A 22,928-nucleotide genomic window follows, 5' to 3' on the forward strand; every position below is an offset into this window, starting at 1 on the left:
AAAGCAGCTCCGTCGCCAAAGCAACGCTTACCAAACAGACTCTACAGGACTGCTGCGGACGACTTTAACTGTACAACGTTTAATGACTTTTTAGTAATTTTTACAACATCGTCAAACAATGGAAGAAGCTGGCAAAGTGCATGAAGAGGCGCCCGAACCTCCTGTGTTGTCCGACAATCAAGTGGATAAGAAGGGGTAACCTGCAGCTTACTGTGGCTAAACACTGCGATAGACGGGACAACGACAACTACCTTGAAAGCGCCGTTGCACGTTGTTTTTGTGTGTGTGTGCGTGTGTGTGTGTGTGTGTGTGTTTTAAATCTGACCGTTTAATAAATACGATGAACTCTGTCACTTTGCAGTTTGGCCCATTTTTGTTGATACTTTGCTCATTTGAGTTGAACGCTGCTCATGTAAAAAAAAAAAAAAAGTGGAACAACGAATGTTTTAAAAGCTGTAAAAGCCTCACAGTTATATTTTATTACATCAGTTGAACACAGATATATAAAAAATAACCTCTAATAATCAAAAGACCACAGTTACATGTCGTAAATCTTTTCTTAGTGTCCCAGGTGATTAAGTAAAGCGTAAAGTTAACCTGATATCACTCTACAGATGGTAACTATATTGTATGTTTATAGGGCCTCCAGTTTTAAGGGAAAGAAAGACCCCACTGAGGAGGGGAATGAGGAGCTGAAGAGCAAAATGGAAGAAGAAAAGACGGACGTTAAAAAGGTGGTTTTTTCATGTTTCCCTGTCCCCTACCTCTGCAGGATTAGTGAAACAATTGAAATGTGTATGTCTGGACTTCTTTTGGGTTTGTGAAGAGATTTCAGATTTCACCTTCATCAGATTTCATCCACGAGATCTCTTTAGTTCCAAAAACCTGATGGAGAGTGACAGACAATTAAACCCTTTTCTGTTGTCCCCCTGGAGTGTAATCATGTGAGTTCTTAAGAGTCACATGATGAACCTAGGTGTGAACATGGTGTGAATCCTGTCACATGATGTCCAGTTCAATTCAATGAAATTCAAGATGTGAATCTTTTGTAAGACATTAGCTCATCCTGCTTTAAGATATTGATATTGCAGCCTTGAGAGACCTTCCCAGGCACTTTAACCTTCACTAACACCTCATCCTCTATAATGAGATCCATGCCTTGTTCACACCTTGGCTTGTGTGACTCTTAATGACTTGCATGATTGCAAGGTGGTTCGAGGACTCTCAGGACACCAACAGGAGGACAATGTCATTAGGGGTTAAATACCGGCAGCTTGACACCAGTTTTTAGAACTGAAGAGACTTCATGGATGAGAGGTGAGTTGTCACAAAACAAAAAAGTTGCCTTCATTTTAAGGCAGGGCAGCTTAGGATCAATTTACATTTCACTCCAAATAAGCTTTGCGAGGCAAAAGTACTAACAGGACTAGAAAGAGGAATCAAATTTCTCTCATATCAAGTTCTCTTCATTGGTTCCCTGAATTTAAATAATTCTTTCTTGTCAGTTTTGAATAGCGATATCTTACCCATCCTATCTTAAAGACCCTATAGTACCATAATATATAACCTGTGGCTTCTAGAGCTTCTAAAACTAGAATCAGAGCCACAGCCTTCAACTATCAGGACACTGTACTGTGGATCTTGCTCACAGTTCGGATTCAGGACATAAACATCTGTTGATGAAACTAGGCTACGAAGAGAGGTGATGATCAGTCAGCAGCAGAGAAAGATCTCTACAGATCATGACAGTGTCGGTGGAAAAATATAGAGAAGGTCAGAAAGATCTTCAGTGTGTCTTTGTGGATCTAGAGAAAGCATCTGATGGGGTGCCAAGAGGGGAACTGTGCCACTGCATGAGGAAGTCAGGAGTGGCAGAGAAGTATGTGAGGGAGGTGGAAGACATGTACAGCGAGACAGTGGAGAGATGTGGAGTACGAGTGACACATGGGTTCAAAGCGGATCAGCTCTAAGCCCCATCTTATTAGCAGTGATGATGGACAGGTTGACTAATGAGGTTAGGCAGGAGCTTCTGTGAACCATGATGTTTGCAGATGATATTCTGATCTGTAGTGAGAGTAGGAAAAGGTGAAAGAGAGGAACGATGGAAGTATGCAGTGAAAACAAGAGGAGTGAAGGTCAGTAGAAACAAACCAGAATACAAGCGTCTGAATGAAAGGGACACCGGTGGAAAGGTGAAGAATAGAGATAGTGAAGGTATATGAGTTTAAATACCTGGGGTCATCCATCCAAAGGAACAAACATTATATCAGAGGGTTAGGTCATGATTTTGTGTTCTTGACTCTTATTGTGATTGCTATGTTGGAATGAAATAATTAAATCCATTAAAGCGAGTGGCCAAAGGAGAGGCAGCATTATAATATCCACTAAAATAGATCTTTATAACTGAAACTGAAAACAAAACTGAAGTTATTGCAAAAGATGAAGTCCAATCACTAAATGGACACTACCACAATCAGATGTAGCTTTCTTAAATTCTTATGAGATGTATTTATTTTGATTTGTCCCACTTTCACTGCTCAGAGGATAATGAGCCTGCAGAAACGTCTGACCACATTAGTGACCAACATTCAAACTGCAGCGGACGCCAAAGAGATGGAGCGAAGGTCAGGGATGGAGGACAACTGCAGAATTAGGTACGTCTTTTAAATTGTTCTCAGTGTTCAAATCACGCTTTCTCCCATGCAGAACACCCAGTGCTAAAGTGGCTGATGTTAAATTATGATATTCTTTCCCATCAAACAGAGAGGAGCGACTGAAAGATGATGCTAAGGCCTGTCAGGAAAAGGTTGAGGAGATCAGAAAAGGGTGGTCGATAGTTAATCAAAAGGTGGTTCATTCAGAACTGCAGAGTGTCCTGGACAGCCAGCAGCAGCTGTGTGCTGCAGTGATAGAAGACAAGAAAAAACTCATAAGGGAGCTCCAATGGGTAAATTATACACAAATGAGTAAAAGCATGATTTCATGGAGTTTGCATTTGTACCTCAAAGCCATTGTTTATAACTTGGTTCCCTTTTCTGCACTGTGCTGAACAGGAGCGCCGGGTCAAAGAGGATGAGTATTTGAAGAACTTGAGAAGGCTCGATGAGGAGATCAAACTGATGCTCGACAGGATGCAGCAACAGTTTCAAAACCTGTCCAAGGCCTACAGAGAGGAGCTCACACAACTTCAGGTAGAACCAGATCTGAGTCACAAAGGAGCTTTAAATGATTTTTAGTGCATCTGAATCAGTGAGCTGATCACATCTTTGCCTTATTTCAGTTTGACTTTTTGTTTTTAACTCCGCTTAGTTACGGTTAGTTTCTATTGTGGGTTTGTGTGTTTCAGTTTAGATTTTACTTGTTTGAAAATGTTTAGTTTTTCTTTTAGTTGAGTTTTTATTAGTTTCAGTTTAGGAAAATCACTGCAGGTATTACGATAAAAACAAATCCAGTGTCTGCATAAATACATCAAGACATCACGTCTTGTGTCATGCACTTATGCATACTGCATATATCTACTACTTACTTTGCTTGTAAAAAGCGGTTATTTGAGGTACTGCTCCCTTCTTATCAGCTCAAAGCAGTCTGGCTGTTTTCCTGTAACTTCTATCATCAACGAGGCATTTTCACCCAGGGAACTACCACTCACCAATTATTTTCTCTATTTCAAAGCATTCTCTGTAAACCTTAGAGATGGTTGTGCAGCAATATCCCATTATATCTATGTTATCTAGATTCTTATTAATAATCTAATGATTGTCCTGTTTTTGGCAGGCAGTTTATCAGCAGGAAATTGAAGTCTTACTTGCTAAAGACAAGGCTAAGCTGAAAGAACATATGAAGGAACATTGGGACACAGAGGTTAGGATTATTTAAATTAATTCACATACACTTAACTTCTCATTGATGCTAATATGTTACATATATCAGCTCTGTATGTAATGAATGTAACCTATTTCTAGCTGGAGAGTCTGATGGAGAGGAGGAGGATGGTAGAGGAGTCTGAAAAGACAGTTCATGATGTTATGTTGGAGAATACCACCAAAATCAAACTCGTGCAGCTGGAAGAAAATGCAAAGTCTCAGGTTTGTTTTACCCCAGTGCTTTATTACAATATGATGAAGCCTGGATGTTCTTTGGTGCTGAACATGCCATAGAGTGGTAGTGGTTGTGCTGCAAAAAATAAGATCAGTGTTTTACCACTCGATGTAAATGAACGCTCAGTCTTGAGATTGCTTTTCTTGCTTTTACAGGCTCGGCTGAGAGAACAACAACAGATGAAAGGCAAATCTGTAATTTTAAATTTTAAACAACTTGAACATGGCAACAAGAATGCAGCATATAATGCCAAGCTGGGAGAAATGAAGGGCAAAATATTAGGGTATTACAGTTTTTGCAGATAGAAATACACATAAATACACATACATGTCCAAGTTATGATGGTATCTTTTTGTTTCAGCTCTTCGAAAGAGGTGAAAAACTTAAAAACCAAGTATGCCAAACAAAAGGACAAGTTTATGAAGCAGAGACAGTATTTGTGTGAGGTCCAAAAACGCTCCCGCCAGCACTATGAACGCATACAGAAGGAAGTCAGGTAAGTAAGTGTTAATAATAATAATAATAATAATAATGATAATAATATTAAAAATAATAACCTAATTCTTTTATTTTTTTTCTGTTCAACTTCAACCCTTCCTTGCTTCATGTAGGTACACCACAGCCGCTGATGCCCGAAAGTTTGAGGAGATGTGGGTAATGATGGAGGAAGAGGTGACACAGCTAGCGGAGAAGGCTTTGGCCATTGACTCTCTGATCTGCAAGCACCTTGGTTTAGCCTGGGAATGTCCTTCAGCTGCCTTCATGGAGTCACCTGGTCCCCGCAGATCTCAGGAGCATGACACTAACCCCACCAGTCACCCCTTGCAAACCAGGCATCTTTCACACTGCAGCCAGAGGATGATTGATGCATCAGTCGGGCCCAGCCTGGAGAGGGACTCAGAGCACGGCACAGGGGTGGAGGAAGGGGAGCTATCCTCAGAGATGCTGATGAAAGCGATGGAGCTGCTTTGTGATGAAACGGTTAGAAACAAGTCCACAGGTTGTGTTTATGAATGATGACAGTATGGAGGCGGTTGTTGTAGAACGGGGCATGAATTGCACATGTTCCTTAGACATCCACAGATGTGCAGTATTTATATCATACTAGACACGTCAGTAACATGTCAGTAATTACATGAGAAATTTTTGTCAAGCTAAGCTTTTCTAATTAAGCTTTGGTACAGATTAAACAAGAACAAAGTTAAATGATGAGCTTTAGCAGGGCTGATACATTTTGGGATGTTATTTAATTTGGAAATTTGAGAATAAGCTCAGGAAGCTAGAGCAATAAAACCATTTAATAACATTTCATAACTACACAATACAAATTATGCCTTTTATTGCAGGGTAAAAAACAAAGTACAATTATATATGGAAAATATTCACATTTGACAAAGCAGATGACTTAAGTAGGGTGTTAGCAGTATATCTCAGTTTTTGCATAGTCAGTCAGGTATTATTATAGAGAAACACTACTTTTGTAAAACCAAAGAAAAAAACAGATAAAAAAATGCAAAATTGCAGTTACAAGAGCCTTTAAGATAAATATCTTCCTCCCAACTTAGGGATTCCTGATGGAAGATAAACTGCGGAAGCTGCTGGCCCCCATGGAGAAAAATGAACAGACCACTGTGAAGCTGCATTCTCTCTTTGCTGTGAGTTCACATTTAGTGCTCCTTTTCATGTTTTTCATGTAGTTACTATTGAAAATCACACATGCTGTTTTCTCTTTTAGGTTCTGGGTCTTGAAGAAAAGGATTTAGCCAAGTTGGCTGAGTTTTTACTCATGTACAAACGTCAACAAGGAGAGCAGACTGTGGTGAGGAATCGAATGAGCAGTGGGCTTGTACTGAATATGGCCTTTGTGATTAGACAACTACTGTTCTTGTATCTTCTGTCAGTGTTTTTGTTCTGGCTGCAGGGTCATTTTGTTGAGGAGGCAGAGGCCATGGAGAACAGCGCCACAGCTGATTCAACCTCCAGACTCATCAACCCTAACAACATCTTGCCTGCTTTACGATGTTTCCTTGAGCAGCACAGGAAGTAAGACTACATATTGAATCATCAGTCCCGTGTCTCTTCCTCTGTGTGAGTGTTTTATACTAATTTTTTCCTGTTGCGCTTTGAAAACGGAGGTCTGTCCACGAGCGTTCCAGTTTAAGCCATCCAGCTAGAGATACCTCAGTGGAAGAAGCCTACTGGGATAGGCTTGGCAACATTATCACTGAGGACAAACTCAAGCTGTGGGATGCAGCAGAAAGGGAATTAAAGCAGTATGAGTGAGTAACACCTACACTGAAAGCAGGAATACCTCTGAATCAGATCAGTCATTTTTGTGTGTGTGTGTCTTTCCAGAGAGGTCCTGATGGATATCTCTGAGCTTGTCCCTGAAACTGAGCTCCTGAGGCAGCAGAACACTAAGCTGCGGATGCAGCTGCAACAGATACTCAGCAGTACGTGCACTTATGTTTAAGTTTACAGCACTGTAATCTAGTGCGAATAAGAATAATGATAAAACATATGGGTATTATTATTATTATTGTTATTATTATTATTATTGTTATTAATTTCAAGTACTTACTTCCAATACAATGAATAATTAAATGATAAAATAAGAAACATTTATCAAATTAAACTATAATCATAGCAATCAGTAAAACAAAAGGGCTTTAAAATCCCAACTGAGCAGAACATCATGGATCTAACATCTTCTCTGCCTCTCTGACAGGTACCCGGAGCTCTAATTAATGAATAATCACTGTGGAGTCCGAGAGCACTGGAAGTGCCTTTGTGTTCATTTAAAAAAAAAAAAAGAAAAAAAAAAACCACCATTAAATGATAATGTAGTGTGAGATTTTTTATTTATTTATTTTTTACAAATGTAAAAGAAAAATAGTCTTACAGTGTAGTTAATCAAACACATACAGTGTGGTTCAGTGTAAACAACAGTACACAGAGGATGTGTGTGTGGTTCGTCTCTACCCAGCAATGTTAAACAGCTTGTGGCTGAGCGCTGAGGGCAGAGAGAAGAAGAGCAGAACCAGAAAGAGCAGACCCAGTACAGCAACCAGCAGCATCACACAGTGCAGCTTGTAGTGCCTCCAGGCCAGGATACACATCGTCCTCACTGGAGCCAGCAGCCACGACATGCTGGCATTGGGGCGACTGCAAAGACAGATTCATAAATCAAACAGCAGTCACTGAAATTCAAAAAAAGCATGTTAGATTGTTAGTAAGTTTAATTTTGATTTTGGAGCTAATTGAGAAAATTTGTCTGTAATTAGTTGAATTAACATCCAATAAAATCCAAATAAAATTAAAGCCCAATATCTTTTTGGCTCTGTTTTTGATGCTGCTGAAGGAAATTCTTCAGGCCAATGTGAACTAGTCACTAACTTGATTTGCCTTTTCTGCTGAGCAAGTTGTCTGCAGTAGTCTACAAGCCTTTAGCTCAGGGGTCCCCAATCCCAGTCCACGAGGGCCGGTGTCCCTGCAGGTTTTAGATGTGTCTTTGATCCATCACAGCTGATTTAAATAAATAAATTACCATCTCAACATGTCTTGAAGTTCTCCAGAGGCCTGGTAATGAACTAATCATTTGATTCAGGTGTGTGAGATCTAAAACCTGCAGGGACACCGACCCTCGCAGACTGGGATTGGGGACCAATGCTTTAGCTGCTCTCTTTAGGGGTTGTCATACTGGATCATCTGCCTTCATCTCACCTTATCACCTGCCTTCATCTCACCTTATCACCTCGTGATAGGTATGGCACACCAACCCTGTGCATTGTCCATCCTGGTCTTTCCCAGTGAAAATCTTAATCACATCAGGTCTCACTGCCGTCTTGTAAAGCTTGTAAAACGATCTGTGTTCACTACCTCTGCTCCTTGCAGTTTCACTGTTACACCCATCTCTCTCGCTCACACACGTATTCTGTTTCACTTATACCGACTTTCATTCCTTTTTTCTCCAGAGAATACTTCTGTACCAAAAACATAAAAATACATTTTAGTGTACTGGTTGAGGGTTTTGTGTGCAACAAAATAATAATGTTAGTCAAGCATGTCAATCTATATAGCTATATATATATATGTCTATATCGCTGCAGGCCTTTAAGCCATTCTTATTTCCCAGTCTGGAACTTAGTAAAAACAAATGCGACACTCCTGTCTAAAATAAATAGTAAGTGGGACAGTTGGATGAAAACGTCTAAGTTAGTGTGTTAGATACCAGCTTAGTCATTCATTTTTTTCTCACTTTTAATATTCTATTAATTTATTTATTTTAACCCAAATCAGATCTTTAAATCTAAATGAATCCTTTAGTGAGGATTTAGTGCTCAGGGTTTTGGCTAAACAATGAAACTGAACTTAATGCTCATCACAGCACGACAGGATGTAAACATTAATGGCATCCTTGTCAGCTGTTTGAGAGCTGTAAACTTCTTTTTGTCCTTTGAGCCCCACAGGGGCAAGAATCATTATAAACAAGAAATGGTAAATCAGCACTGATTATCATCAGCATACTTTTAAGGATAACTAGCACTATGGGTGTCACGGCTGGCGGAGGGAGCCGTGTGGTGTGGAGGAAAAGGAGGACCCAAAATGCAGCAAACTGATGATACGAGTGACGTTTTATTTACAGGGTGGTAGTGGCAAAAACAGGCAATGAAGCACGAGTAATTACAAACGGAAACCTAAACTGGGAGAAACTAAGTGACAAACCTGGGACCATACAAAGGGGTGCGGGGCAGAGAGACGCAGAGACAGGAACACCATAGAACGCAGATGAATGTAGATTAACGCAGTGATACATGGATGAACGCAGACGAGCCGACAACAAACACAGACCGACACCCACTAAATATACACACACAAGGTAATCAGGTAATCGCACACAGGAGGGAAGAACAGCTGATCTGAATACACATGATGACTGGAGGACACAAGCTGAACACAATGACAACAGACACAGACTTTCAGAACAAAACAGGAAATCTAGAACCCGAACCGGACACAAGGGGGGAGGACACAGAATAACTAGACAGAGGGAAATAATCACAAAACACAAAACGCTGGGTCAACGACCCAGGACCATGACAGTGGGGGTGTTATGTTATCAGTGTAATTCAGTCTATTTCAAATTGTCAAAACAAACAATGTATATGAATACACAAACCCATTGTAAAAACAGGCAAGTTTATTGCAAACAGTGAAACACAGTATCACAAGCAAAGGTTCCAACCACAGGCAAACTAAACGTAAAGGACACCACACACTTTTGTCTGGAGACAAAAACAGAGTTTTCAGAAGTAACCCCGACATATTTGACTAATATTCCCATAAAAATCATCTTTTACATTTTCGTTAACGTTAAAGACAACAGGGTTGGTGATTTGGTTTGCGTCGAGCTGGAAAGACAAGTCATGCTAACACACATGACCACTTTGGTCAGTTATCACAGTGATGCATGCATATTAACATATACTGTAGCCAACAGTGATCACCTTTACATGTCTGTAACTTTGGAGGATTATTAAACAGACCCTGGTCAAAATGATAATCACAAATTATTTATTTTAATTTTCTCTGGGATTTTTATGAGTGACGTTTATGAGTCAGAAGACGAGGCTGGAGAGCATTTACATAATTACACACACACATAAAACTCAGGACATCCAGAGGGAAGCTGCTGTGAACACCCATGCTTGCACAATAACACAATTATAAAAATGAGGGGGAGATTTGAATCATTTGCAAAATCAGTTTTTGTTTTTATTCTTAAGGAGAAATCTTTAAAACTGCAGATAAACTAAACACCACAAAAAAAAATCATTAATTAAACAATTAATAACTAAGTCATCTTGTTCTATGTCTCACTGAAATTTACTAGGAAAATAGAATTATTTTTGTTTCCTTATTATTATTACTATATAAGTGTGCAAAAACTGCAATACCAATAACAGTTAAAAAGGTAACACTTTAACCTCATTTAGTATTTATAAGCACTGAATCGAAATTTCATATACAGTTTATAACAAACTCTAATGAAAATATAACTTCTCGTGAGAGCAGTGACTAGAGAAAGCTGGGTTATAAACAGATAAAGAATTATTATATCATTACGTAATAAGTTATAGCTGTTGACAAGTACTCCACATCAATAATGACTTCAAAGGTCCTTAAATTTCAGAGATATTTCCATCTGCAGTAATTTATATTTACTCTGTTCTGAGACATGATGCAACACTCATTATGTCTCGGAACATAATGAGCAAACAGCATTAGAAGGAGGAACTGGAATGAATGTGGTTTGCAAAGCAGCTTGCCACATGGAGCAACTGTAGGCTGGCTAAAACATCCTAAATAGAATCTAATAGATAAATATAATCTGAGCCATTAGCTGTGGGCTAATTGATATCAGTTGATCTGTGGGGACTTTGAGGCCTGCCTGAACTAACACTATGTTCAATTTCTCCACATTATAACACCACACCACAAACCATTTATTCAATATAGTGCTTATAAATAAAATGGTGGCAGGGTTAAAGTGTTACCCAAAGTTTTGTCCATTCCCTCTTAAGCTAAAACAGTAACAAGAGCTCATATAGTATGACTTGAAAGTGCAATCGCCTGACCACTAACCCTGGAACATATAAAATAAACTGAAGGCTGAAACAAATACAGAACCACCCACTTTCATGTAGCATTGCTTCAGAGGATTTTCAGGTTCGATCGGGGGTTACTTTGTGCCATGTAATTTCTGTGTAATCGTTTAAAAGGATGGAGTCCAAATATTGTGCATTAGATTTGTTAGCTGTTTTGCAGAGTTGTTAGTTGGATCTTCATTACTTGGGAGCCAGGGGGGCAAGGAAGGGGCAGTGGGGCAGTCACTTTCGATGGTGTTCCCTTCTCCTTTCAGTGCTAAGAGGGGAAGGTGTGAGCTGATTATGAAGCTCAGATTGGATTAGAGAGGAGAAAACATAGCAGTCTTGTCTCCCATCAGTGTTGCTCCCTTTCACTTATCCATCCATCTATCCATGTAGCCACCCTTCCCCTCCCCATCCCCCTAGCAGTGACTTAGGCCCCCAGCAGCTTCTTGACAAGGTAGCCTGGCATGCTGTAGAGGAAGAGGCCCACCATGATGAGCAGCAGCAGGGCCAGCACTATCTTGATGATCAGCCACTTGTAGCGGTTGCACACCAGGTAGCGGATTGCTTTCAGCGGGCTCAGGAACCAGAGGAAGGTGGTGTCTGGGCGACTGGATGGTTCAGGTGGAGTTTTTAAGAGGATGAAAATAAAGAAATGGTGAGGAAAACATGGAAGTGGAAGGAGTGTTGAGTTAAAGGAGGGTGAGAAGGGGTGAGTAATGGTGGAGAATGAAAGGGAGCAAATAAAGAGGAGTAGGACAGAAAGAGAAAGCTGGTGTTAGTAAGCCATGTTGCAATAATATGCATGCTCACGGTTCACATTTCTATCAGTATTATGTTTCACAGGAGCAAAAAAACACATCACAGAGTGGAAGCTTTCTATTATGCAGAATGAGTATGTTGACACATGTAAATGAGTGGATGATGATTGACCAACAGCTCAAAAGACTGACATTTCAGGCAAATGTTTGCAACAGATGCTTATTGCCCCCCACCGCTCCCCACCCTGGAAACCAGAATCCAGAAATATCCTGGATGTAGGCACTCATACAGCTTATAGTGCATTACAATTCACAGGTTTTTTCTCATAAAATGGGATGAGATTTTTTCATATTGTAGATGGCCGATGGACTCGTTTGCCTAGATACGATGTTGAAATGCCCACAAAGTATATGCAAAAATACTTAGCACAACATTACTAAAAAATACAGGAACTCTTTTTATATTTTGTTGCTTGTAAGCAAACAACTACGGTTTAATATGCTTAAATACAGGTTTTATTAATATAATCAATGATATAATTTTCAGGTTTCGGGGTTTTGTCTTTTTCTTTCCTGTGTTTGGTATTTCCCTGTTTTTCTCCGTTTTATTTTGATACTCTTGATACTTTTGAAACTCTGTCATTTCTTGTGACTTTCATTTAATTTTACTGCCTATGTCTTGTTTGAACTTCCTTCAGCTGTGATTTGTTACCCCTGATGTTTCAACTTCTCTTGATTACCTTATGTGTGTACTGTATATATAGCTCCATGTCTCCCTATGTCCTTTGTCTGTTTCTCATCATAGTGTAATCCTTGCATTTGTTGATGTTTCTTTGTAGTTTTGCCTCATGGGCTTTGCATTCTTGGAGCCACTATTCAACTACCATTAAACGTTTTGACTTCATTTTGTCATTTTTGGATTAAAAAATATATATATATATATATACATTTTAACCCTCACATCTTTAGAATTATGTAATTTTTAATTTGTCTATACATTTCCCTTCTCTACCAATCATCCCACTTGATAAGAACATGGATATTTCAACCACCTTGTTCACCTTAAGTCAAAGCATCCCTACATGTGTCCATACTAAACAGTTGGTCACAATATGGGTGGTAACAAAATTTATAATGACGCTTGGTGGCAAATGACACTGACTTGCACACAGGGCTAAGACAAGATACAATAAAGGACACAGACGACTAGTCTACTTCTAAGACAACAGAGAAGACTAAGAAACTGAGCTTGGCTGGAAAAAAAGGAGAGGAGCTAAAGTTAAGAGAGAAGAATCCAGGGGCAAAAAGAGAAGCAGACAAAGTGAAGAGGGGGCGGAGGCTACCAGCGCATCAGGCCCCCAGCATCTTCTTGACCAGGTAACCAGGGATTGAGTAGAGGAAGAGGCCCAGCATGAGCAGCAGCAGAATCAGCCCCAAGACCTTGAGGATCAGCCAGCGGTAGTTGTGCCAGATGAAGTAACGAATGGACTTCAGAGGGGTCAGAAACCACATAAGACTGGTGTCCGGGCGACTTTGCGGGAGAAGGAAGAGAAAGAGGGAGGGAAGGAATGCAGTTGAGGCAAATAGGGGGGAGGGTGGGGGGAGGGTAAGGAGAAGAATAACGCGCACATGAAAGGGGAGGGATGAGGGGAAAGACAGGGAGACAGTTGAAGAGATGATAGGAGGAGTAACGAGTGTGTAACAGTGGCCTTTTGACAGTGCAGAAAGCAATGCTAGAGGCTAACTGGAAAATGTTTTACATCTTTAAAAAAAATATCGATTTTAAGTGGCAGCACCTTATGATGTTTTAGAAACACTGCTTTTTGCACTGATAGAATGATTTTCCTAAAGACAAAGTTAAACACTTGCTCATGTCTGTCTTTTTCTGTTCCAGAAAAGCGTTAAAATTTTTTAACTCTGAAACCAGTGTGTGTGTGTGTGTGTTTGCAAAACACAAGTTCTTGTATATATTTTTTTAAACATAACCCGTTAATATCTTACTTTGGTTTTTCCAGTGGATCTGGCTCATTTCGTCCCAGTCCTACAGGGCTTTTCTCTGCTTCCTCTGCTGTCACTAGGTGAAGCTCAGCTTCAACTTTCCCCTGTAATGACATTGAAAACAGAACTCAAAATAAAGAAGTCCTACCACATACAAAATGCTGACTATAAAATATCTGTTTTGGGGTAAAGAGGATATTCATGTAGTATAAGAATCTAAATGAAAAAACATTTTCTTTTCCTCTACTTTTTTAATCTGAAGGACTTTTAGAAGATATCATATATTGTGAACACAGGTGGATTAATGCACACACACACACACACACACACACACACACACACACACACACACACACACACACACACACACGGTTTGCTTTGAACTGAACTCACAATTTTATGTATGTTCACTTATCATCCCCCCCCCCCCTTATACCGCTAATTCTACACCAAGCTTTACTACCTTGAAAATGTCTTTCTAAGTATTATAAGTATTATCATAAGAATCATAATAAACCAGTCATGATTTTGCTCATTTTCACTCTTGACTGTCTTACCGTGAGCTCCATTTCATCATTCTCATTACGGGCTACGAATGGCCACCATCCTTTAACCCTCTTTTGTTTAAAGATCGAAATGGTTGGCAGATCCTGCTCATTTCGAATCATGTCAAGAGTGCACTGCTTGGCTGTCTTTGCGCCCCGAGGAAAACGGTTTAGGTCCAGCTCGATTGCACCTGGGAATGGTGAAAGCAAAATAAGTCAATTTGGAATAGCCAGTACTCTTTTTTTATACACTGAGGATGTTAAGAAAAGGATGACTTAGCTGAAAACAAACAGCTACAAAGAAAGTCATCCATAAAATGCATTTATATCAAACTAACTGCTCCTTTGTTCCTCCTGTGCCTGCATGAGTTCTCTCTGGGTACCCTGGCTTTCTCTCCAAGTCCAGAGACATGCATGTTAGGTTCATTGGTGATTTTAAATTAACCGTAGGTGTCAGTGTGAGTGTGGACAGTTCTTTCTCTCTCTCTCTCTGTATCGGGCCTGTGATGGATTGTTGACCTGTCCTCCTCCTCTTGCCCTCTGACAACTGGGATATGCTCTCCAAGACACTGAACTGGATAAGCAGCTAAGAGTATGGCTGGCTGAAACTACAGCAGAACTACATGAGCATTTGTGAGATTGTAGTTACTGTCAGTGCTCCTTCTATTAGAAGTCTATTAGACGTAATTTAGTAACCCTGATAAAAGCAAATGCCTACCTGTAGTCTATCTGTACAAACATTTGTTATTCTAAAGAGCTCAGTGACTGCAAGTATGGTACTAGACTGGCATACCAACAGTGCAACAAGTCAGTTTGTGCAATTTCTTCCCTCCTGGATGTTCCACAGGCAACTGTAAGCAGTATTATTGCAAATTGGCAGCGGAGAGCTGAAGCACATAAAAGTTGCCAATGCTCTGCTGGCTCAAAGGCTACAGAGCTCCAAACCTCATCTGGCATTAACATCAGCACAAAAACTGTGTGCCAAGAGCTTCATGCCATGGGTATCCTTGGCTGAGTAGCTCCTGTAAGTTAAATGTGTAAGTGGCCCAGTACTTTTGTCCCTGTAGTCCATGTCAGATGAAAGGATTGCAAAAAAAATATTATTTCATCCTCACCCAGGAAATCATCAGCAGAGAAGTGGTCTGCATCCCAGACCTGCAGCGTGAGACGAGGAGGGATTTTGTATTCGGTCTCATCCCAGGAAAACATGGACTCCTTCTTAGAGATGACAATCTTCTCCTCAGCCATGAGATAATCAAAAGGGAAGACGAAGCGCCAGTTAAAGTTCCCCTCACCGGTCAGTGAGTGATAGTGCACATCTGTGTCCTGTTTGTCCTCCTGCTGCCCTTTCAGCCATCTATGTAAATGGTCATAAGGGTGAGAGTTAGTCTGATCTCCAGGATCATGGTTTGGTGTCATAAGTAGATGTTTTTGGATTTGTCAGCCATGCACTTCTAAAGTCCAACATGTACAAATTTACGTGATGTCAATTTAGTGATTTAAACAAGAGCAAAGGGCCTGTTAAATGTATTATTTAGCTAACAAGAGAGATGATGCTAGAAGGTCAGAATCAATGCACATAATGCGGCTCCCCAAAAGCAAATCAGCTTCATACATGTGATAACTTTAAAATCATTATTGAGTAATCCATAAAAATCTGATTTGATGTTGGAGTTTCGCACTATTTAGAAAGCCATGCATCCATAAAACTTGCAGATTTATGAAATCTCCATGTTTTATGGACACAGAAAACTTGCAGATTTATGAAAAAAGCTTCATATTTAAAACTGCAAATTGCCAATGGAGGACTGATGCCTGGCATTGATGGTCAGCTGCAGCTGTTTCATTAACAGTTAAGTGAGGTTGACTTTAAGTCAGAAGGAGCAAGAGGGAAGGTGCACTCTCAGTTCTCAAAATACACCCCTCGAAAAAAGAAAAAGAAAATTCTAAAAGGAATAAAAAGGAAATAATAAATAAAAAAAGATCTGACAAAAGGTATTTGTCAGTTTAAAACAGGTAAATAATGAATATCACAAAGTGCTGATATGGTAATCGAGATGCATAAATTAGACTGAGATAAAGGCTCCAGGGAGAGGGCAAATTTTAAAGTGGTTACAAAGGGAAGAAAACACGCCAAATTCACGTGACCCAAAAAGTGATTCATTATTACTGTATCACAACACTGGATCCATCTGAAACAACCACAGTTCTCCAGTCTGTCCTGAAACGTTTGCTACTGAAATCTAGAGTGCAAACTGAAGGTTAACCTAATCCTTTACTGTTAGGGTTGTTTAAGAATGACACCCTGTTTGCTACAGTCCTGAGGGGACACATAAAGTGTAAAGAAAGAGGAGTCACTAAAACATAATAACATAAATGAAATGAAAAATATCTAATCTAGGCTGCAAAAGACAATGTCACTTTTAAAGACAAGAGTTCGATCGTACAAGCATGCAGACAGTCACCAAGCAGTTTATCAGGAACACCTGTATACTTGTGTCTGTGCAGTACACTTCCATGCTGGAGTTTTTTTTCCATGACCGTAAATATCTTTTAAATTAATATTTGTAATTTACTGCAGGACCAAACCACACAGAGAAAACCTCAAATGCCTCGTTGTAAAAAAACAAAAGCAAAAAGACAACAACAGCAAAAAAAAAAAGGCCAGTCTTATTTGCCATATGCGTTGGTTGCATTAAATAAAAAATTGAACAAAACTATACTGTTATTATTATTATTATTTTTACCTGGAAACTAATATCAATTCTTTAGCATTTTGAAAAAAAGTTATTTCACCAGAGACCAATAACTGTACGTAGGGTAAAACAACTTTATTAGCAAGCCTTGACTTGTCAATAGGATGTGAGTCTTGTGAGTTGGCATTATAGGAATTGTTGCTCAGTGTTACCTTAACTGAAGGTTCATGAACAACATAAGTTAGTCCTAGTTATTCATGATTAAAGCATTTTGAATTTTGTACCACAGTTTTTTATGTCAACACATGACATATCTTTGCAGTCGGTCGAAATTGTCTAAAAGTAGTGGTTATACTGGTTCAATTCAATTCAATTTTATCTTCTTTATATAGCACCAAATCACAACAACATTTGCCTCAATGTGCCTTTGTAAGGTAAAGATCCTACAATAATACAGAAAAAACAGAGAAAACCCCAACAATCACATGACCCCCCCATTAGGAAGTGCTTTGGTGACAGTGGAGAGGAAAACCCCCTTTCAACAGTAAGAAACATCTGATTGAAGCAAGTTCAGGGAGGGGTCTGTTGGGATTGGCTGGGGGTGAGTGCATTGGCACATTAATTTGTTTGTATTATATGCTGTTACGTGTTGTTCATGTGGTTTGGTCCTTTCTGTGCAAGTTTTTCCATATGCATTTATTTTCGTGCTGACAGGGGTGTTTGAGACAAGCGAGGTTGCGTGCTATGCAGAGTTAGAGAAACAGGAGGGTCATAAAAAAAAGGATTCAAGGGCTTCAGAAGGAGTAAATCAGGGTATTTTGTTGTTACGAGCCATGCAATGGATTCGTGTGTTTACCCCCTGACATAGATGTCAGACATCTTCTCTCCTGTCATGAATGCATCGTCCTCTAGAATTACGTCATCAGTGTTCCAAATTATAACACGAAGCTCAAAGCTAGACATCAGCAGAGTATTGACCAGAGAAAGAGAGAGAGGACGACAGACAGGAGACACGCCACGAACACAGAGACGCAACACACGACACAAACACGCACACAGAAAAATGGAAACAAAACAAAACAAAAAAAAGGTAATGGTTAACTGCAAAACAAATCACACACAGCTCACACCCACGGGATGAGGGTTGGCTGCCCCATCCCGCTGTACCTACCCCCTGACAAATATGTCACTGGACTTTTCCCCAGTGAAGTAATCATCGTCCTCCAGTATTACTTCGTCTGTATTCCAAATAATCACCCTGAGCTCATATCTGGTAAGCGAGGGGGAGGAAGGAACACACATAGTTGGACTTATATTTGACATTTTTAGAGCTAACTAGTCAAACCATAATTTAACCAGGGGATAAAACTACATTTTGTTCTTGAAAAAAAAAAAGCTTTCTGTTGAGAAGAGCAATGAATAAATATTTATATTCAGTTTATAGCTTTGTATTAACATAGAATATTTTCAAAGTGACAGTCATCTTATTGCTCCAGTCAGGATGTACCTCTTTGGTTTTCTTGGAGAAATGTCAATTGCAGGTCCAGGAGCAGGCATATCCATAGGGAACATGTCCACCCACATCTCAATGCGGCCCTTTGAGGAAATAAAAAAGAATCTGCTCTAATTTCCAATCAGATACATTTTGGGTGTCTTAGCAACGCAGTCCTTTCCTACCTGTTCAATACCGGGTTTGTCTGGGTTCAGCAAGGGTCGGGTCTCCACATGCTCAGGGACGAGCTTGCAGCCAACTCTTGGGATTTCCTCCCAGTGATTCAGCACCGTGAGGGCCAAATGCTCCTCAGTCTGCTTCTTTAGACCTAATAGAATAATAGTAAGCAACGAGGAAAGCAAGAAAAGCTTAAGTCGGAATAAATCGTATTTCACCTCACCTTAATCTTAATGTAAACAAATCTGAAAATCTCTGTAAAACCAACTTAGTGTAAATGGATATGTAAGGAATATAAATGAGATATAGAAAAATGACAAAAGAAGATTAATCAGGATCACGAGGAAAAATATAACAATACCGTTTTCATCCTCAATCTCTGTCGGTGCTGTAAAGATTCGATTAGCCACCTTGACTTTGCCTCCTGGCCCATAATGAGGTCCATCGATCTTGCCATCCTTACAGAGTTTAGCCAGGATCTGGCTGGGCTTCATAGGGTCCCGCCAAGAATTATATCCATGGCTAACATCAAGAAATACCACAGAGAGAGCATGTAAGTCATTGAAAGGTTTTGCATATGTATTTTCCTGGTCCTTGGTTTTTGTAGGAAATATTATTGGCTGCAATATAGAGAAATTGCTTAGAAAAGATGGCTGATTCATGGTTATTACACAGAAACTTTTTTTCCCCAGATAATTATTATACCTCTGGGCATTTTGGTTGACTTTATTCTTACTATGAAATTACATAGAAACAGGTAGTATTATATTTTGGAGACCAGATTCATGGTTATTAAACTACAGCAAAGGTTTTCCAGGTAACAAGCGACAGCATCAAATTTTATAATTATGTTACCTTGGAGAATTTTAGGACATACAACAGAACTAATTTCACCATTATAATTTTGAAATGGTGTCCTAATATATGAAAACATCAACCTATATTACTTTACAAGGTTATCCTATTTTTTCACCATAATTTTATATTTTATAACTGAATTTTTTCATTTGTTTCAACATTATTACCCCATAATTTTATTTACAGTCTAATATTACCCAGTTAAAAATATCAAGCAATAGCTCGATATTAACCATTAACCAACAAAGAGGCAGTGACTGTTGTTACCCCTCTATAATCATGTTCTTACTGAGCCATATTATAAGTGCTACTTAACTGCAAACCAAATGCAGTCAAACCAAGGAAACTTTTAATAATTCAGTTGTTTATTTATACTATTATTAAGCTAAGAATTCCACATTTCAAAAAAGTACTTAAAACAAATGTTAAGTTTCATATTGTGGCATTACAACTTAAACAACAACTCAAGCAGGATAAAATAGATTTACACTCACACAGAGTAGCTGGAGGAAATGCCACAGGTGACTCTGAATTTACTGTAGAAACGGTTCTCCAAGTCAATCTTTGTCTCACCAATCAGGTCATCTGTGCCGACCAGATCCCAGTCATACACAGACACCGTCAGCATCGACTCCATGGGAAAGGTGGCCTCGATGTCAAATGATCTGAGGACAGGAAGTGGAGGGTAATGTGAATAGTTCAAAAGGTGCAATAGATCCTGACACATAAAGTTGGGTCACTGTCTAAACAATGGAATGGAAATAAATGCACAATACAAGGACATGAAAATAATTTACAGCCATTGTTTAGTTAAAAAAGTACAAGTAAAACTTTTTGAAAAATATATGCTCATCAAGAATTTGATGAGCAGCAACAACTTTTTTTTTTTTTTGTTATTACACCTCCATCATTCAACGACAAAGTGATTCAAAATTTCTCTCGACTTACTTTCCAAATACTGGATTGAGCTGTTTGGAGATATAGTTCTCTTTGTCCTTGACCTCTGATTTGCCCAGTTTAATGACAACGTATGGGTCAGCTTTCCCATTTATATCAGCAGGATGGAGGTCTGTAGCCTGGAAAACAAAGAGAAGAGAGAAAAAGTATTCATTTTATTTTCATACACTTAGTTTTTATGACTGTGGCACAGATTTAGACATAAAGAAGGCCACCTACCCTGACCACATAGACACGAACGAGGACGTTGACAGGATCGTTGTGCGGGATGCTCTGGAACATCCCCATGTTGGGATCAAATCCTGCTTCTCTTGTGATCTCTTCAGATACAGGTAACTTATATATACACAAGGATCCCTGATTGATGAAAAAAAATGATATTTATATGTTGTATTTTCTGTTAGTGTAGTCTGACAAGTAACAGTTCTTAGACAGTGTTTTCCCACCTTGAATCTACCAACAATCCTGTCATCATCCAGAGCATGTTCGTCGTCTTCCCCAGCCTTTCCTCTGTACAGGTTGAACGTGTGAAGCCAGTCTTCAAAGTTGCCATATTCACTCTCAAGCTCCTTGTTGTACACCTGAAATAAACCGGCAAACACAAAAACTTTAAGTGTGCAGGGACATTAACGTGTGCTGGCTAGCTTTTGTATGACTGTTAATGGCATATTCACCACTAGCTCATCCACTTTTGCTTTCACTGGTCGCCTCTCGGAGCCATCTGCAGCCTGACCCTTCCTCTTGTCCTTAGAGTTCTTCTTCTCTTTGCCCCTTTCCTTCGTCTTGGAGCCTTTCAGAAGAAGTTCATCGGGTTTGACATCTGATTGAAACCATGAATGGAGGTGAAGACAGACATATGGGATGAAGACATGAAGACATAGGTGGCCGGGTTGCATGCACCACTACACATTATATAACATGAAAGCTGATAGGTCTTTATCAGGGGACTAAATTTCCCAGTTTGTGGAGATTTTATTTATTATCCTTTGACATTCTCTGAAAAAAGAATGTTGATCGAGAAGAGTGACAGTCACATATTGACAAACTTTATTTTGAGAACAGATTACAACAAGAACTGCATTTTACTTGTACAAAGAATAGTAAAATTGTAACTGTGAACTTAAAAATGATCTTTCTTCATACGACTCGCCTAGCGCCTGATTTTTATTGCAGTTTCAGTAAATCATTTTATGCGATAAAAAGTATTTAATAATTTTATTTCTGATGATTAATAAAGCAGACCTTTCTCCTCCAGCTTTCATCTGTACTGCATAGCTGGGAGGTCATGCTAATGTGAAAAATGATTATGATGTTCAGCTCTGCACAAATGAATGATGGATTCATGGGACGAAAGAGAGGAAGAGCAACAAACACATATGATGCCTCTCATGCTACTACATAATAGTTCAAGGAACCGAAAACAGTCAGGGATATAGTAGGTCCATGTTTGCAAAACCACAGCCTAACATTCAATATTAGCGACATTGTGGTGATGTAAATGTTGACAACCCTGTGAAAATTAACACTTCATTACCAAAAGTGTAAATGAAATTAAAAAAAGATAAAGTGACGCTACCAGTTACAAAAGTGGACTGAAATTTGAATTCTGTGAGATAAACTACATGACGACATCTTCTTCTGTTTCATTTAGCATGGCCCTATTCCAAGGGAGATAAAAAAGGAAAGCATCAAAGCACCTTTTCCTAGCATTCAGACTCTTCGACTTCAGCCACAGCTGCATGCTGGCAGGCAGCATTGCTGATTTGATAGAGTTCAATACCTGCCGTTTCAGCTGCTATCTCGATGTCCTCTCTCTCCTCGGCCTCTGCCTGAGCTGCCTCCTGGGCTCTGAGGATCTGAAAAACCAACCGAGAAGTATTTGTCAGTCTAATAGGATTGTGCTTGTGAAAAAAAGTCCCGTAGGACACATGTAGAAGCAAACAGAATTGACTGTATTCAAAGGGACAAACCTCCTTTAGTGTCTCTATGGAAGCAAAATATTTAGACCACCAGTCCAGAACACTCTCATCTGGCTCATCCTCTTCCTCCATTCCTCCCTTCTTTTTCTTCTTTTTCTTCTTTTTGTCTTTGTCACTTTCTTCCTCAATCTTAAAAGAAGGGCAGACATAAACTGACCCTCAGTAGATTGACTTCTTATTTATAATGACACACCAGCGGACTGTGGCACGTATTTTTATTGCTCAGTTTCTGCAAGAGGACTACTCACCATGTCAACTTTTACAACAGCATCAGACGTCTACAGTAGGGGGCGTCACATAAAACAACACAAGGATTAATACACACAGCGGATGGCGCAGGTATGACTGGCACATGTACAGAGGCAGGTAAAGAGGACTGAACATAAAGCAGGACTTCTACTACCACCAGCTACAAATACACCATATAAACATACAGTTTATAGAAATCCACTGTGCACAAGCTTAATGAAAAGCTTACTGCGTCTAACTTGACGACGGTGTCCATCTTTCGGACTGGAGGATCTCCATCCATGTTGACAACGATGTCACCTGCGGGGCGAGAGAAGGAGCGGGGGGAAAGGCTGGGTGAGGAGCGGGGCTGGGGTCCGCCATTGGTCAGGACCATGTAGCCATTCATTAGCTTAGCTGGTGTGCAGGCGAAAGTTAAAGGCAGCAGAGGGTGGAAGGAAAGGACATGCGAGAGAGGAGCGAGGAGAG

At 39.6% G+C, this 22,928-nt stretch overlaps 2 protein-coding genes across 11 annotated transcripts in view; one reads left to right on the top strand and one right to left on the bottom strand.

The window, feature by feature from the left end:
- Positions 1–7,418, top strand: drc1 (dynein regulatory complex subunit 1 homolog (Chlamydomonas)). 2 transcript variants are annotated; one of them, XM_086264303.1, is made up of 16 exons: positions 1–195; positions 641–734; positions 2,542–2,654; positions 2,764–2,947; positions 3,054–3,191; positions 3,775–3,861; positions 3,963–4,085; positions 4,254–4,381; positions 4,460–4,594; positions 4,710–5,079; positions 5,664–5,753; positions 5,834–5,917; positions 6,020–6,141; positions 6,234–6,377; positions 6,454–6,551; positions 6,827–7,418. In XM_086264303.1, the coding sequence occupies exons 1-16, from the start codon at positions 119–121 to the stop codon at positions 6,844–6,846; spliced, it is 2,007 nt and encodes a 668-aa protein (XP_086120429.1). In that variant the 5' UTR covers positions 1–118; the 3' UTR covers positions 6,847–7,418. The 2 variants fall into 2 exon arrangements, with proteins under 2 accessions (XP_086120429.1, XP_086120428.1); XM_086264302.1 differs by having other exon boundaries at positions 7,085–7,417.
- Positions 7,419–8,384: 966 nt separating this feature from the next.
- The window catches only part of otofa (otoferlin a), an 88,300-nt gene continuing 73,756 nt past the window's right edge, over positions 8,385–22,928 (bottom strand). For 2 of the 9 annotated variants that reach the window (XM_086264297.1, XM_086264293.1), the window contains exons 31-47: positions 22,690–22,856; positions 22,460–22,489; positions 22,203–22,340; positions 22,013–22,088; positions 20,907–21,052; positions 20,679–20,813; positions 20,452–20,589; positions 20,224–20,351; positions 19,770–19,940; positions 18,779–18,939; positions 18,426–18,568; positions 18,256–18,344; positions 17,920–18,018; positions 15,168–15,409; positions 14,065–14,243; positions 13,511–13,611; positions 8,385–11,359 (exon numbers count right to left, since the gene is read on the bottom strand). In XM_086264297.1, coding sequence (XP_086120423.1) covers positions 11,179–11,359; positions 13,511–13,611; positions 14,065–14,243; positions 15,168–15,409; positions 17,920–18,018; positions 18,256–18,344; positions 18,426–18,568; positions 18,779–18,939; positions 19,770–19,940; positions 20,224–20,351; positions 20,452–20,589; positions 20,679–20,813; positions 20,907–21,052; positions 22,013–22,088; positions 22,203–22,340; positions 22,460–22,489; positions 22,690–22,856 — 2,324 coding nt within the window. In that variant the 3' untranslated portion in view covers positions 8,385–11,178. Of the gene's footprint in view, positions 11,360–12,852; positions 13,041–13,510; positions 13,612–14,064; positions 14,244–15,167; positions 15,410–17,604; positions 17,704–17,919; positions 18,019–18,255; positions 18,345–18,425; positions 18,569–18,778; positions 18,940–19,769; positions 19,941–20,223; positions 20,352–20,451; positions 20,590–20,678; positions 20,814–20,906; positions 21,053–22,012; positions 22,089–22,202; positions 22,341–22,459; positions 22,490–22,689; positions 22,857–22,928 lie in introns of all 9 variants that reach the window. The other 7 variants (XM_086264301.1, XM_086264299.1, XM_086264296.1 and 4 more) reach the window with 7 other exon arrangements.

Source organism: Aulonocara sp. 'chitande type north' Nkhata Bay, linkage group LG15 (genome assembly GCF_057382095.1).
Source record: "Aulonocara sp. 'chitande type north' Nkhata Bay isolate Kocher_YH1m ecotype deep benthic linkage group LG15, A_spYH_male_GT1.1, whole genome shotgun sequence".
Classification (NCBI taxonomy): Eukaryota; Metazoa; Chordata; class Actinopteri; order Cichliformes; family Cichlidae; genus Aulonocara; species Aulonocara sp. 'chitande type north' Nkhata Bay.

Coding starts and splice junctions, on each gene's coding strand:
- drc1 (XM_086264302.1), top strand. CDS start 119: ATGGAAGAAGCTGGCAAAGTGCATGAAGAGGCGCCCGAACCTCCTGTG. Junction 2,655..2,763: donor GAGGACAACTGCAGAATTAG/GTACGTCTTTTA, acceptor CCCATCAAACAG/AGAGGAGCGACTGAAAGATG. Junction 5,080..5,663: donor AGCTGCTTTGTGATGAAACG/GTTAGAAACAAG, acceptor CTCCCAACTTAG/GGATTCCTGATGGAAGATAA.